This window comes from Trichomycterus rosablanca, chromosome 14, assembly GCF_030014385.1.
Source record: "Trichomycterus rosablanca isolate fTriRos1 chromosome 14, fTriRos1.hap1, whole genome shotgun sequence".
In the NCBI taxonomy this organism is placed as follows: Eukaryota; Metazoa; Chordata; class Actinopteri; order Siluriformes; family Trichomycteridae; genus Trichomycterus; species Trichomycterus rosablanca.
The window spans coordinates 16493703-16510957 of record NC_086001.1 but is presented as its reverse complement, the minus strand read 5'-3'; the positions used below and the strand labels follow the sequence as shown (position 1 = coordinate 16510957).

Below are 17255 nucleotides of genomic sequence, written 5' to 3'. Positions count from 1 at the left end.
GGGAAACAGTCGGTTCTAAGATAAGATAAGATAAGATAATCCATGTCCATGTCCAAGATAATCCATTTATTAGTCCCACAGCGGGGAAATTCACATTGTTGCAGCAGCAAAGGGACAGTAAAGCACTCAGTATAAAAAGATAGACAATAAAAAGAACAATGTATAATAATAATAATAAGTCAGGAAAAAAAAAAACTTATACTATAATAATTACAAATAATTACAAATGATTGCACTTGTCAAACATTCAAAAAGTCAAACATTGTTATGAATAATTTAAATCGAGTGTGTGGTCTGCTTGGAGCAGTGCTGGTTGTACAGTCTAACAGCAGCAGGAAGGAAGGACCTGCGGTACCGCTCCTTCCCACATTTGGGGTTCTAGTTTGCACACTTGATTTTGAACCGGTTCCGCGTGTTTCCACGGAAAAAAAGAGGTCCCAGACAGCGAACTAGTGTTCTAATCTGGCACCACAGAGTACTTGGTTTTTCAGCGCAAACCGTGACGTAATGAGTGGCCGTGTCAAAGTGTAGATGTCTCATATGGAGCTTGACGCTGAATTTTTATCTTTTAAAGTTCACCTGATTAAATTTTGAGCCAGTTTGCCGCTGATATTTTCAAAGCACCTTAAAAAAAGATGAATTGTGTGATATGATGTGGTAAAAGTGACCCAGGCAGTACGAAAAACGCTTAACGTGAAAAATAAAGCGTAACCTGGCATTTTTGTACTAAAACAACGACCGATGAATTTGGGCAGTACAGAGCACTTATAACCAGTACAGAGCACAGTAATAACAGTAATAACGGTGAGAAATGTAGTGTTTCTATGTCGTACTTTTAGTACATTCAGGCACATTACGCTTTATTTTTTACATGAAGCTTTTTCGACTCTTCTGAGAAGATTCAGAACCCCGAGCTGCATAAACACCACACGTGAAGTAAATCCAGCTAAACACAGATACTTGTTGTATTTTAGAGTAGATTTGATGGTTATTTCACACAGATGGTTGTTCGTGTTGTGGAACTTTAGTGTGTCAAGCCGAGCGCTAAGCAAATCGGCTGTTTGCACCGAGAGTCACAGTGAAAGCGAAGCGCAAAACGCTTCTCACGTCAATGAACTAAAAAAAACAACAACTGCGACAAACATGTCTACGTCTTCTTATCACCAATAGCTGATCGATACTATTTGCATAAAAACAAACATCTGTAACAACAGCACAAATGCTCGCACATAATCTACACGCTCCGCCATGATATTACTACTCTTGACTTTCGTTAAGTAACGCCCACCGTTGATGACGCGGCTTGGTTCTCAAAAACTGGTGGAAACGTGCGTCGGTTCTCTACAGAACACCAAGATTCTAAGAAAACTGAACAGAACCTGTTCAAGAACCATGGTTCTTTAGGTACAAACCGGATTCCAAAAAAGTTGGGACACTAAACAAATTGTGAATAAAAACTGAATGCAATGATGTTGAGGTGCCAACATCTAATATTTTATTCAGAATAGAACACAAATCACAGATCAAAAGTTTAAACTGAGAGAATGTATCATTTTAAGGGAAAAATATGTTGTTTCAAAATTTCATGGCATCAACAAATCCCAAAAAAGTTGGGACAAGGCCATTTTTACCACTGTGTGGCATCCCCCCTTCTTCTTACAACACTCAACAGACGTCTGGGGACAGAGGAGACCAGTTTCTCAAGTTTAGAAATAGGAATGCTCTCCCATTCATGTCTAATACAGGCCTCTAACTGTTCAATCGTCTTGGGCCTTCTTTGTCGCACCTTCCTCTTTATGATGCGCCAAATGTTCTCTATAGGTGAAAGATCTGGACTGCAGGCTGGCCATTTCAGTACCCGGATCCTTCTCCTACGTAGCCTTGATGTTGTGATTGCTGCAGAATGTGGTCTGGCATTATCTTGTTGAAAAATGCAGGGTCTTCCCTGAAAGAGATGACGTCTAGATGGGAGCATATGTTGTTCTAGAACCTGAACATAGTTCTCTGCATTAATGGTGCCTTTCCAGACATGCAAGCTGCCCATGCCACAAGCACTCATGCAACCCCATACCATCAGTGATGCAGGCTTCTGAACGGAGCGTTGATAACAACTTGGGTTATCCTTGTCCTCTCTGGTCCGGATGACATGGCGTCCCAGTGTTCCATAAAGAACTTCAAATCGTGACTCATCTGACCACAGAACAGTCTTCCATTTTGCCACACTCCATTTTAAATAACCCCTGGCCCAGTGCAAACGTCTGAGCTTGTGGAGCTTGCTTAGAAATGGCTTCCTCTTTGCACTGTAGAGTTTCAGCTGGCAACGGCGGATGGCACGGTGGATTGTGTTCACTGACAATGCTTTCTGGAAGTATTCCTGAGCCCATTCTGTTATTTCCTTGACAGTGGCATTCCTGTTTGAGGTGCAGTGACGTTTAAGGGCCCGGAGATCACGAGCATCCAGTAGAGTTTTACGGCCTTGACCCTTACGCACAGCGATTGTTCCAGATTCTCTGAATCTTTTGATGATGTTATGCACGGTTGATGATGATAACTTAAAAGTCTTTGCTATTTTACGCTGGGTAACACCATTCTGGTATTGCTGCACTATCTTTTTGTGCAACAATGGTGGAATTGGTGATCCTCTTACCATCTTGGCTTCTGAGAGACACTGACACTCTGAGAAGCTCTTTTTATACCCAATCATGTTGTCAATTGACCTAATTAGTGTTAATTGGTCTTCCAGCTGTTCGTTATATGCTCAATTTCCTTTTTCCAGCCACTTATTGCTACTTGTCCCAACTGTTTTGGGATTTGTTGACACTGAAATTTTGAATCAACATATTTTTCCTTTAAAATGTTACATTTACTCAGATTAAACTTTTGATCTGTCATCTATGTTCTATTACGAATAAAATATTGACATTTGCCATCTCCTCATCATTGCATTCAGTTTTTATTCACAATTTGTTTAGTGTCCCAACTTTTTTGGAATCCGCTTTGTAGAAAAGCACTAGTTGTGACCATTGGGTTCTTTTTTATACTGACCAATGACTTTCTTGTATAGATTCCCAGTTTGGCTTGACAACCAACAACACCCAGAAGTCTTCATTTTAGGGTTGGTGGTTGCTCAGCTGATAAGGTTGCTGGTTAAAGTCCTACCATTGCTATGTTGCCACTGTGGATCTTTGAACTCTTAACTGCTTGGAATATTATTTGTCACAATTATAAGTTGCTTTTGATGAAAACATCTGCTAAATGCCATGAATGTCAATCTAATCTAATAATCTTATTGAGGCCACTGTGGTTCATGGAGCACTGAAAGCCATAGATATTGTTTTATATTCTTGTTGTAATCTAGGCCTTGTCACATTTTGATAACAGGGAGCCACAGACAAACCAAATTAATGGTTTTTGCCCTGACAAATTATGGGGGTCAGTGTTTGTCTTCCAAACATTCACTGATCAGCAATAACATTAAAACCACCTCCTTGTTTCTACACTTACTGTCCATTTTATCAGCTCCACTTACCATATAGAAGCACTTTGAAGTTCTACAATTACTGACTATAGTCTATCTGTTTCTCTGCATTCTTTGTTAGCCCCCTTTTATGCTGTTCTTCAATGGTCAGGACCCCCACAGGACCACTACAGAGTAGGTACTTGGGTGGTGGATCATTCTCAGCACTGCAGTGACAATGACATGGTGGTGGTGTGTTAGTGTGTGTTGTGCTGGTATGAGTGGATCAGGCACAGCAATGCTGATGGAGTTTTTAAACACCTCACTGTCACTGCTGGACTGAGAATAGTCCACCAACCAAAAATATCTAGCCAACAGCACCCTGTAGGACCAACTAGGTAGGAGTGCCTAATAGAGTGGACAGTGAGTGTACACGGTATTTAAAAACTCCAGCAGCGCTGCTGTGTCTGATCCACTCATACCAGCACAACACACACTAACACACCACCACCATGTCAGTGTCACTGCAGTGCTGAGAATGATCCACCACCTAAATTATACCTGCTCTGTGGGGGTCCTGACCATTGAGGAACAAGCTAAAAGCAGGCTAAAAACATGCAAAAAAAGGGATGTACTACAGTCAGTAATTGTACAACTACAAAGTGCTTCTATATGGTAAGTGGAACTGATCAAATGGACAGTGAGTGTAGAAACAAGGAGGTGGTTTTAATGTTATGGCTGATCAGTGTATTTCCGAACAATTCAAACTTCAACATACTAACTCCAGTTTAATCCAATAGATACAAGCAAAATTACAGCAAACAGAATATTTTTAGTGGTTGAATATTTTAACTGTAGGTAAATGTGTAAAGGGGCTTTTAGACAGTCACATGAACTAGACTCTCTTTTTGGGTAACACAGAAACACTTGTATGCTTTTGATTTTCTTTTATTTTGTCATGAATCTGCCTGTATATGGCAGTTAAATTCTCATCGCTTTCTCTCTCATTCTCTTTCAGTTTCCAGAATCTGGGTATTCAGTGTGTGAAGAAAAAGGATGTGGCTGAAGCTGTTTCCTGCCGCCTGCAGACACAGAACAACCCATTCAATAGTAAAATAACAGCTCTCTCTTTCACACGCCCACAAGCACAGAAAATCTTCCATCTGTGACTCATACATGCCACATCATTATCCATACATTTACATTTACATTTACATTTTCAGCATTTAGCAGACGCTCTTATCCAGAGCGACTTACAGAAGTGCTTCCACAGTGAACATTTCATTCCTTAAGTTTAGATAGACAACAGTCGAAGAACACAACTCTGCTAAAACCTGTTAGAACCAAAGTGCCCTTTTTTTTTTTTTTTTTTTTTTTTTTTTTTTTTTTTTTTTTTTTTTTTGGAAAAGATTGGAATAAAGTGTTAGTAAATAAGTACAAATCAGCCTAAGTGTTTAGTAAAAAGGTGTGTTTTTAATCGTTTTTTAAAGACAGCAAGAGACTCAGCTGTTCGGACAGCACACTGTCCGAACAGCTGAGTTATCACACTGACCTGCTGTCAGTGTCATACCACACTGACCTGCTGTCAGGTCAAACAGCAAATACCCTCAAAATGTACTGACAGGGTGAAAGAGAAATTAGGACAAATATAAACAAATGTATCCTGTTAATTACCCAACTATCCATGTGCATCTGTGAGCTTTTGAATGAATAAGGACAGTTAGTGCCCCCTCCAAATGTGTTGCTCTGCTCAATGAAATGAAACAGGAAAACTTAAACATCAAACTTACAGTGCATCCAGAAAGTATTCACAGCACTTCACTTTTTCCACATTTTGTTGTATTACAGCCTTATTCCATAATGGATTAAATTCATTTTCCCCCTCAAAATTCTACACAAACACACACACACGCGTACACACAAAACCCCATTATGACAAAGTGAAAAAAAGTTTGCAAAATTATTACAATTAAAACACAAAAATATAACATGTACATACAGTAGTGTTCAAAAAAATAGCAGTGATTTAAAAAAAGCGAATAAAGCACAAAATAATTATAATAACTTTTATTTCCATAAATGCAAATGCACTGAAAATACTACACTTTCAATTCTAAATCAAAACATTAACAAAATTTAGTCAGTTTGTGTTAATCCTTTACAGAAAGTTAAGAAAAATGAATATTAGGCTGTTCAAAAAAATAGCAGTGCCAGCATTTCTCTTTAAAAACTCAAAAAAATTATCTATAAACTGAATTTTTTTTTTGAGGTTTCACTTTACTTTAAATTACTGAACTAATATTTAGTGGCATAACAATTGTTTTCGAGATCTGTGTTGCATGGAGTCGACCAACTTCTGACACCTCTGAACAGGTATTCCAGTCCAGGATGATTAGACTACATGCCACAGTACTTCTGCATTTTTGGGTTTTGCCTCAAAAAAACGCGCTTCAGATATCAGCCCACAAGTTCTCTATCTGGGAATGAAGTCAGGGGATTGGGCTGGCCACTCTATTACCTCAATCTTGTTTGTCTGTAACCAAGATGTTTTGGGTCACTGTCATGTCATGAAACACCCATTTTAAGGACATTTCTTCTTTGACATAGGGAAACATGATGATCTCAAGTATTCTGATATATTTAAACTAGGGCTGTCAAACGATTAAAATTTTTAATCGCGATTAACTATATGAAATTCTGAGATTAATCGCGATTAAAAATTTTAATCGTTTGACAGCCCTAGATTAATCGCATTAAAAAAAATCTGTGTAAATGTTATAGAAAACAAGGATTTTTAAGTGAAATGTTACAATTAAAATGGTGAACACATTTTATGCTAAATGTACTTATGTTAAAAACTGCTGGGACAAGAGAAAACTGTAAGGGAGTTTTATTCACTCACATACTAGGCAGTAAATGTCAGATTGTAGGTTAGAATTTCTCCATCAGCAAACATTGTAGATCAGCGGTGCTTTAGGTGGGATAAGGCGTAGTTATTGTATCAGACTTGTCTGTGGTTGTATCGTGACGATGGTTTGATGGACGTTTCTACACGAAGTGAGTGTGTTTTGACCCTTTGGGGCTTCCATAGTTCATGAACTAACGTGCTCGACTCAGCTTTCCGGTATTCGGTACAGAAGAAGAAGTTAATTAAGTGTAATAAAGTGTTCTGCTCCCGACAACTTGTGAATATAGCGTGTATTTATTTCTTTATTATGCAAGTGCATCACTACCACGATCGGTTACATTATGTTAACAAACCGCAAATGAAAAACGGTGGCAAGTCCGACATTAAAACGTTTGTTCTACCAGTCAAGTGTCAACATGAACTAGAATTTGCGTTAATGGCACTAATTTTTTTAATCGCGTTAAATTGAGGTCGCGTTAATGCGTTATTATCGCGTTAACTTCGACAGCCCTAATTTAAACTGATCCATGATCCCTCGTATGTGATAAACAGATGTAACACCATGGTATGAAAAACATCCCCATATCATTTTGTACCACCATGCTTTACTGTCTTCACAGCGTACTTTGGCTTGAATTCAGTGCTTGAGGGTCGTCTGGCATACTGTCTACGGCCACTAGACCCAAAAAGAACCAATTTTGCTTTCACTAGTCCACAAAATGTTGAGCCATTTCTCTTTGGACCAGTCAATGTGTTCCTTGGCAAATTTGAACCCATTCAGGACATGTCTTTTTCTTAACAACGGGACTTTGCAAGGAGTTCTTGCTGGTAAATTGGCTTCACTTAATCATCTTCTGTACTCACTGGTAACTTCAGATGTTTCTTGATCTTTCTGGAGGTGATCATTGGCTGAGTATTTACCATTTTGGCTATTCTTCGATCCATTCGAACAGCAGTTCCACGCTTCCTTCTGCGTCTTTCAGGTTTTGGTTGTCACTTCAAGGCATTTGAGATCATTTTAGCTGAGCAGCCAATAATTTGCTGCACTTCTCTGTATGTTTTTCCCTCTACAATCAACTTTTTAATCAAAGTACGCTGTTCATCAGAACAATGTCTGGAACAACCCATTGTACCCAGTATTTCAAAAGGAAATGTGCTATGACCAACCTGTGCAACATTTGCCACCCTCCTACATTAAATAAGGGCCAAAATTGACACCCGTTCTTCTGCAGAATGGATGACTTCACCAATTGAACTCCTCACTGCTATTATTTTGAACAACCCCCTTTCAATCAATGCTTCGATTACTCAGAATGAGTGACATGCATGTCCTAATTGTTGGGTTTGTTTTCATTACTCTACTACACTTTCAAGTAAATTATTTGCTATGTAGAAATATCACTTCTACTAAAAACAGTGATTTATCAGGTTAATGATGTTGGACTGCTATTTTTTTGAACACCACTGTAAGTATTCACAGCCTTTGCTCAATACGTTGTTGAAGCACCTTTGGCAACAATTACAACCTTGAGTGTTTTTGAGTTTGATGCTACAAGCTTGGCTTACTTTTGGGCAGTTTCTCCCATTCTTCATGGCAGAACCTCTCAAGCTCCATCAGGTTGGATGGGGAGCGTTGGTGCACAGCCATTTTCAGATCTCTTCAGAGATGTTCAATCAGGTTCAAGTCTGGGCTCTGGCTGGGCTACTCAAGGACATTCACAGAGTTGTCAAGAAGCCACTCCTTTGTTCTCTTGGCTGTGTGCTTCGGGTCATTGTCATGTTGGAGAAATACCTTCTTCCCAGTCTGAGGTCCAGTGCACTCTGAAGCAGGATTTCTTCAAGGATCTTGGTGTACTTGGCTGCATTCATCTTTCCCCCTGTCAGGACTACTCGCCCCGGTACCGACATTGAAAAATGTCCTCACATCATGATGCTGCCACCGCCATGCTTTACTGTATGGATGGCATTAACCAGATGATGAGCGGTGCCTGGTTTCCTCCAGACGTGACGCTTGGTATTCAGGCCAAAAACAGACTTGCCAACATGTACGCATTTTGCGTAACGGGCATGCATTTTGACCTCCTAGTACGCTTGTACGATTCCATGTTCTTAAGTACGCATATCGTTTGATCTCGCATTTCGCCAGTTTTAGTCAAGTTGTCACCAGGTTGTTACTGAAGTTGATTCCGCCGCTGAGCCACAGAGATCTGCGCATAAGCGGAGTGCTTTCGGCCAATCAGAGCGCTTCATTTTCACCCAACCACCCCGCCCCACCTCGCCTAGCTTCGCGCTTCAGTCAGAGACCGTATTAATGATGAGACCTGTCACTGACTGCAGTATGAATGGGACTTCTCGCAACGCGAATCATGGCGTCCGTTCAAGGATAAAGTCCCGCCCTTCAACAAAAAGAGCCAATCAGCTTGCTGTTTGTGCCGAGAGCGGAGGAGGGTCAGCGTGCTAGTGGCGAACCCCCCCTTGCTGTGGAGTTGTGCGCAGGCGCAGTAGCCATAACAAGCCAAAAAATCGAGTTTTTTGTGCATTATTGAGAAAGACGCTACAAACTGTTCATGAGGTTTTTATCAGATTTTATCAACGATGTTAGATATGTTGTTCAAATGGTAATCAAATGGTAATCCCCTTTCGCCTGTTGAGCCGATAACATTGAAAAGGTAAAATGAAGACGTTGAGTTAGGCCAATATTAACCCGACGGTGTTGTTAACCACTCGTCAAGGTTACAAGGTTCATCTATTCAATACGAGTTTGTTACACAGAGACTTTCAGTGACACTACTTAAAAGTTTTTTTTGTTGTTTGTACATAGAAAACTGATTTTATTTATTTATTTACAAAGAATGTCTTCAGTTTTCTTTAATTTCTGACCAAATTCTCAGGTAGAAGGAGTTTCCATGGGCTATACCTCTTGTACAATAGTTTGTTTTCAATGCAATGTTGGGTGTGTGGTGTGATTGCAATAACTGTCCAGAAGTAATGGTTTACAAAGTATATGCTTATGGAGTGACTAAGGAAAGCAAAGCATTGGGCTACATTTCAATGTTGCTTACACACAGCCCATGTGCAGCAACAAGCAGATAGCAAAAATAGTTTAAAGAAGTAACTGTGTTCTACAGTTAATCTGTATTGTTATTGTAATGACTGCAACACCGTTGTCAAGCTGTTTTGATAATAAAACTTGAGTGAAAGTATTGTGGGGGGGGGGGGGGGGTGTACTCATAAAATTCTTTCAAGGTTGGCAGGTCTGCAAAAAGTTCATTTTTGGTTTCATCAGACCAAAGAATTTTGTTTCTCATGGTTTGAGAGTCCTCTAGGTGCCTTTTGGCAAACTCCAAGCGGGCTGTCATGTGCCTTTTACTGAGGAGTGGCTTCCGTCTGGTCACTCTACCATAAAGTTGTGATTTGTGGAGTGCTGCCTGGATGGTTGATCTTCTTATAGGTTCTGCCATCTCCACAAGGATACGCTGGAGCTCTGTCAGAGTGACCCTTGGGTTATTTGCTCACCTCCCTGGCCAAGGCTCGTCTTCCCCGATAGCTCAGTTTGGGCGGCCAGCTCTAGGAAGAGTCCTGGTGGTTCCAAACTTCTTCCATTTACGGATGATGGATGATTTTGGCTCACTGTGGTTTGCTGGAGTACCAGAGCCTTAGCTTTGTAATCCTTTTTACACTGGTAGACCTGTTTTGTATCTGCATTTGGATCACTTTAGAACATGGCATCTTATGCTGCATTTTGAGACCTTCTAGATGGCTTAATTGCTGAACAAGTTCAATTTAAGCGATGTTTAGATTCAACAGGTCTGGCAGTTCATATCATTACCCAATACTTGGAACATACACCACCATCAGCCACACTCTATACTCTTTTGCTTATAACTTATAACACCTTTTATAACTTCAGCACAACCACAACCAACAGACCATTACTACAAAGATAAAAACTGAACAAAGCTAATTAGTCTGCCTTCCAAAACCTTTGCCTAGAAAGATTGAATTCAGAACCTATAGAAACCACAGACTTTCCTGAATGGTTTACTACAGACACTTCAGGGTCAGAATATTGTTCTATCAAACAATCATATCCAGGAGTTTCCCAGGGTGCATACTCTGTTACTCTCTTTAATCTCAAGATAAACACTGTTAGCAAGAAAAATATCACCCAATACCCTTAGTCTATGTGTTGATGACTTATGAATAGGATAATGGGAAAAATGAATAAACAGTAGAATAGCAACTCCACCTAAACATGAATACAATTCTACAAAAGGCTTTAAACTATCTAAAAACAAAACAGCATGCTTCCACTTCTGCCAAAACCGGACATTACACCCAGATCCTGAAATCCATTTGGAAGAAAATTCCATAAAAAGTGGTCGAAACGACCAAATTCTGTGGTCTGTCAAGTGATCAAAAATTTACTTTTAACCTGCATATAAAAACTTTGAAAAAGAATGCCATAAAAAACTCAACATTTAAAGATCTTGGCCAGCACCAGTGGGATGCAGAATTGGCAAAAACTGGCACTGTAGTACTCAGTCAAACTTAAAAGCAACCTACGAAATCCAGCCTTTTCTTTACCTTTCAGAATTCGTGTCGAGCAACACTTAAACGCATGTAGTTTATTTGAATTTTAACGTCATGTTTTACACTTTTGGTTACATTCATGACTGGAACGGTAGTTACTTATTACACAAGATTCATCAGTTCACAAGTTTGTATCAAACACAGTCATGGACAATTTTGTGTCTCCAATTCACCTCACTTGCACGTCTTTGGACTGTGGGAGGAAACCAGAGCTTCCACGCAGACACGGGGAGAACATGCAAACTACACACAGAAAGGACCCGCCTGGGGATCGAACCCAGGACCTTCTTGCTGTGAGGCGACAGTGCTACTCACTTAGCCACCGTGCTGCCCTCTTTAAACTCTTTTTAACCTAGACACTTTCATAATCTTAGACATCGCCCTCAACAAGAAGTGAATCACCCAGGTGAATGCATATACCCGAGACCTATAGCAAATCCAATGGAATACACAAATCAGTAATAAATTACATATAAGAACCAGAACAAAAACATGGACCAGAGAAAACTTATGGACTAAGTAATGTATACAAGATGTCATATTGGCCACTCCCACCTAACACACCTGTACCAGTACAATAGTAGAAGCCTCATTATGTAAAACCTGCCAAACACTCATTACAGTAAAACACATCCTGACGGATTACCTCAAATACCAGATGGAAAGGCAGAATGTAACTATTATATGAATGGATTTTTTGTCTGTGTGTGTATGTCTTTAAGAAATGGTCTGACTTCCTCAGGATGTTGTTGAATCATGTTCTGTACCCTGTACTGTTGTGTTGCAGTTACTGAAGCCAAAGTGTGGGAGGAAGAGTACGACCTGAATGCCGTCCGTCTCTGTTTCCAGGCCAGTATTACCTTGGCAACGGGCGAGTTGTACACTTTGGAGCCTGTCGTCTCTCAGCCCATCTATGACAACAGTGAGTCTGTAAAATAACATTGGTAAACCCACACATTTCTGTGTGTGTATGTACAGTCAGCTCCAGAGAAGTCATACGAACTATCTGTGGTTAATTTGCTAAGTCGATTTGTTCGAGAGAAAAAAAGCTTAAAAGCGATTGGCTGGGCGATTGGTAGGACACACCCTGGACAGGTCGTCAGTCCATCACAGGGTTATTACACTCTCACTTTCACATTAACTCACACATTCACACCTAGGGCAACTTTGTTAGGTCTAATTAACCTGACTGCATGTCTTTTGACTATGGGAGGAAACTGGAGCTCCCGGAGGAAACCCATGTGGACACGAGGAGAGCATGCAATCGGACTTAGGACCTTCTTGCTGTGCAGTGACCGTGCTACCCACCAAGCCACCGTGCCATCCCCTGTGTAACTTAGCTCTTAATAATGTGACTGTTAAACCTGACTATGAATATAGGGTGACACAGAAACCAAATGTATTTAGTCATTCATACAACAATCTAAGCTGTAAGGAACTTGCCTAGAAAAGGAAAATGGTCACAGAGCCAATAATTTTGTTCCCAAGATTAAGTTTTAATCTTCGGGAGTTTTGGGGTCCCGAAGGCTCCTAATCTACAATTAGACACCACCTCTATGCCAACAAACCAACAAACAGACCTCAGTCCCAATGAATATATTTTAGATAAAATGGAACATCAGTTCAGGCTTTCTTGTCCTACATCACTGCCCAACCAAGGCGACCAGGTGTCCAAATGTTTTTGGACATATAGTTCAGATCCCTTGTTCTGTATTGTACAGTCTTAAGATGGACGCAATGGATTGGCATCCGGTTTTTTGTGTGTACTGCAGGGTGCTCAGTGATTCCAGGAAAGCCAGACCCACCAGAATACAAAAGGGTGGTAAAACATGACAATGAAGTGTAATGCAAATTAATTGTTTCTAAAATGAAACAATATCTGATGAAATGGGAAAATTGGAATAGTGGGAATTCTTAGTTTTACAACAAAGAGGTAATAAACAAAATATTGCTGCTTGGGGCGGCACACTGGCTAAATGGGTAGCACTGTTGCCTCACAGCAGAAAGATCCTGGGTTTGATCCCCAGGTGGGCCGGTCCGGGTCCTTTCTGTGTGGAGTTTGCATGTTCTCTCTGCATATGTGTAGGTTTCCTTCGGGAGCTCCGGTTTCCTCCCACAGTCCAAAAACTAATTGGAGGCTAATTGGAGACACTGAATTGCCCTATAGGTGAGTGTGTATGTGTGTGTGTGTCTGCCCTGCAATGGACTGGTGCCCCGTCCAGGGTGTTACTGTGTGCCTTGCACCCCTTGAAAAGCTGGGATAGGCTCCAGCACCTGCGACCCTGATTGGATAAGCGGTTGAGTGAGTGAGTGTTGCTGCTTGCCTCAGAGTTGAAAGTGTATTATTTATTTTATATAACTGGTTTTATACATATCTTACCAATAGATGTGACTAAAACACCTGCATTTTAGTAGTGTCCACATACTGTTTACCATATATTGTGTATTGAAATGAGGTCACATAATATACATCCCTTGTACTGGATTTTGAAAAATCAACTTTTCTGCCTTTGGCTGTTAATATCACTATTAGAGTCCATATTGTTCTTCTTCACCCACATTAGTGTAGAAGTTCGGTACCTGTACAGCAACTGGTAGAGAGAGAGAGAGTGTATTATGTGGCACTGATGCTATACTGTTTTTTATTAATCTCTTGCACTGCATATCATGTTTCAGGAGCACCTAACACAGCCGAACTAAAGATCTGTCGTGTGAACAAAAACTCAGGCAGCTGCAGAGGAGGGGATGAAATCTTCCTGCTGTGTGACAAAGTGCAGAAAGGTGTGTAGAAGTGTATGTTGCACTACTTTCATAACTGTTCTTATTGGTTTTGTGTTCTGCTGTTCCGGTAAAACTGAGTGAGCATGCCTTTTTAATGTAAGTCACTGTTAATTCAGAAAATATTCAGACCCCTTAACGTTTTGCACACTTTGTGTTGTGGATTTTATTTTAAATGAGTATAATTGCTATTTTAACATTTGATCATTTATAAGGAAGTGAAAATGCAATTAGAAAATTAATAAAAATTAAAAACTGAAATCTCTTATGAAAGTATTTAGACCCTTAAAGCCTATTTGGCAGCAATTTCCCTATGGAGACCCAGAGTAGAATAGGGACAGCTTGTTGGTCATGAGGTGCAATCTGTGTTTGTGGAAGAAGAGATCCTGCTACTTGGGAAAGTTGTGACTGCAGTTACCATGTCCACAAAACAGTACATTGGCTCCTTCATCACATAGGAGGATGGAGAGACCTGCTTACTTTAAGCAGCTGGTCGAGACCTGCCCTGGTTGTATTTCTCATGAGATACCCATAAGTCATTGGCTCAGAGTATCGTGCAAGAGTACTATGTGTTGTATGAATATATAGCCCTGGTGCACAACCACTGGTGTTCTGTAGCTCTGTGCAACCCCTTGTTGGGCTCCAAGGTGGGTAGGGAGTAGGCAAATCATATTACTGGAGAGAGAATGATTGCATATTAAAATAATAAAGGAATGAGCATTACCCAGCTGGTAAGCATTGTGGTAAAATGTAATTAACCTGCTGTGTTGCCCCTTCAGTATTATGTATACCGTCATTGTAAAATAATGAATTGTGAAGTAATGCAGAACTTTTTAAACTTGTTCTTACCCCCTCAGAGGACATAGAGGTGCGTTTTTTTCATGATTCATGGGAGGGTAAAGGCTCATTTTCTCAGGCTGATGTGCACAGACAGGTAGCCATTGTGTTTCGCACACCACCATATTGTGATTCCAACTTAAAAGAGCCAGTGAAGGTGAAGATGCAGCTCCGCCGGCCTTCAGATCGTGAGGTCAGTGAAGCGATGGACTTCCAGTACCTGCCTGCTGACCCAGGTAATTTTTGCTTTTATTTATTAACTGACTAGATAAACATTGCCTGGTTGTTAAATTGAATTAACTGCTGGGTTCTGACTTCTGCACAATACACAAACAGGGTTAATAAAACACATGCATACCACACAGTCAGGCATCAAAGTTCTTCATCCATACAATGGATTTCCATCAATTTGATTTTTCAAAGAATGGTTGGAAGGGATTTGCTTATTTTTCCCTCAACAGTGCATAATATCATTAAACAATTCAAGGAATCTGGAGTAATTTTTTGTGCGTAAAAGGCAAGGGCGCGAGCATAAACTGAACACATGTGATCTCCAGTCCTTCAAATCAATAGCTGATATAACCACATGGGCAAGGGATTACTTCGTCAAACCTTTGTCAAGCTCTACAATACGGAGTTACATCAACAAGTGGCACTTATAACTTTACTGTGCAAAAAAGAAGCCTTATGTTAACCATGTACAAAAGTGGCATAGAGTTATCTGGGCTCGCAGGCATCTGGGATGGACCAACACACAGTGGAAACATGTATCAAGGATACATATCAGTGGAAATGTATCATGGTCAGACGAATCATTATTATAGCTCTTTTTTTAGGAAGGACTGGATGCTGTGTGCTCCAGACCAGTTAGAAAACAGACCATCCAGACTGTTATCAGCAAATAGTCCAAAGTTTTTCAATTGAATTGCACAGACTATCAATTAAATTAAAGGTGGAAAAATGCTGATCGGCATTGTAACATGGTTATGTAGCCTTTTTATATCTACTGTAGGTTTGTATGTATTTAACATCCAGCCTACATTAGGCTATTTTGTGTTAACTCCCTAACACGTGCCAGTAGTTTTGTTTTGCAAAGCATAGGAGCAGCTTGGCAAAATACAACTATTGCTAAATAGCTATTGTTGACCCAATTTCTATGGAACAAAAGTATGAAGTACCAAACACAAAGAGAACTAGCAGACACTTTGGACTATGATGGAATTTTCAATTTAAAATTCAAAACAGCCAGCACAAAATTCAAAACTTAGATGCCTTAACCTTGTGTAGAAGCTAGGCCAGTGTGTTTTTTTTTTATCTGCAGCATTTATATTAGTCTTAAGTATTTAAATAAAGTGTAAGTTAAAGTCTTGTTGTAGTTTGATGGCTACCCAATGGTTATTTGAACCTGATGCTGAAATGTCATAATTAAACTTTTTTAGCACTGTCTGCTTTTCTTACATGCCTTTTTACTCCCTGTTTAGTGCACTGCATACTTTATACTCCCTACATGGTGCACAAAAAATAGTTTTCTTGGAAAATGGTTCATTTCTTAAATACACAGTATATACTGGTGCTGGTCATAAAATTAGAATATCATGAAAAAGTTGATTTATTTTAGTAATTCCATTCAAAAAGTGAAACTTGTATATTATATTCATTCATTACACACAGACTGATATATTTCAAATGTTTATTTCTTTTAATGTTGATGATTATAACTGACAACTAATGAAAACCCCAAATTCAGTATCTCAGAAAATTAGAATATTGTGACAAGGTACAATATTGAAGACACCTGGTGCCACACTCTAATCAGCTAATTAACTCAAAACACATGCAAAGGCCTTTAAATGGTCTCTCAGTTTAGTTCTGTAGGCTACACAATCATGGGGAAGACTTGACAGTTGTCCAAAAGACGACCATTGACACCTTGCACAAGGAGGGCAAGACACAAAAGGTCATTGCTAAAGAGGATGGCTGTTCACAGAGCTCTGTGTCCAAGCACATTAATAGAGAGGCGAAGGGAAGGAAAAGATGTGGTAGAAAAAAAGTGTACAAGCAATAGGGATAACCGCACCCTGGAGAGGATTGTGAAACAAAACCCATTCAAAAATGTGGGGGAGATTCACAAAGAGTGGACTGCAGCTGGAGTCAGTGCTTCAAGAACCACCACGCACAGACGTATGCAAGACATGGGTTTCAGCTGTCGCATTCCTTGTGTCAAGCCACTGTTGAACAAGAGACAGCGTCAGAAGCGTCTCGCCTGGGCTAAAGACAAAAAGGACTGCTGAGTGGTCCAAAGTTATGTTCTCTGATGAAAGTAAATTTTGCATTACCTTTGGAAATCAAGGTCCCAGAGTCTGGAGGAAGAGAGGAGAGGCACAGAATCCATGTTGCTTGAGGTCCAGTGAAAAGTTTCCACAGTCAGTGATGGTTTGGAGTGCCATGTCATTTGCTGGTGTTGGTTCACTGTGTTTTCTGAGGTCCAAGGTCAACGCAGCCGTCTACCAGGAAGTTTTAGAGCACTTCATGCTTCCTGCTGCTGACCAACTTTATGGAAATGCAGATTTCATTTTCCAACAGGACTTGGCACCTGCACACAGTGCCAAAGCTACCAGTACCTGGTTTAAGGACCATGGTATCCCTGTTCTTAATTGGCCAGCAAACTCGCCTGACCTTAAC

General features: G+C 40.2%; 1 protein-coding gene across 3 annotated transcripts in view; it reads left to right on the top strand.

Moving 5' to 3' along the window:
* Positions 1-17255, top strand: part of rela (v-rel avian reticuloendotheliosis viral oncogene homolog A) — a 51163-nt gene that overhangs the window by 18133 nt on the left and 15775 nt on the right. For all 3 annotated transcript variants that reach the window (XM_063008678.1, XM_063008679.1, XM_063008680.1), the window contains exons 5-8: positions 4476-4567; positions 11746-11880; positions 13635-13739; positions 14594-14809. In XM_063008678.1, coding sequence (XP_062864748.1) covers positions 4476-4567; positions 11746-11880; positions 13635-13739; positions 14594-14809 — 548 coding nt within the window. The remainder of the gene's footprint in view (positions 1-4475; positions 4568-11745; positions 11881-13634; positions 13740-14593; positions 14810-17255) is intronic.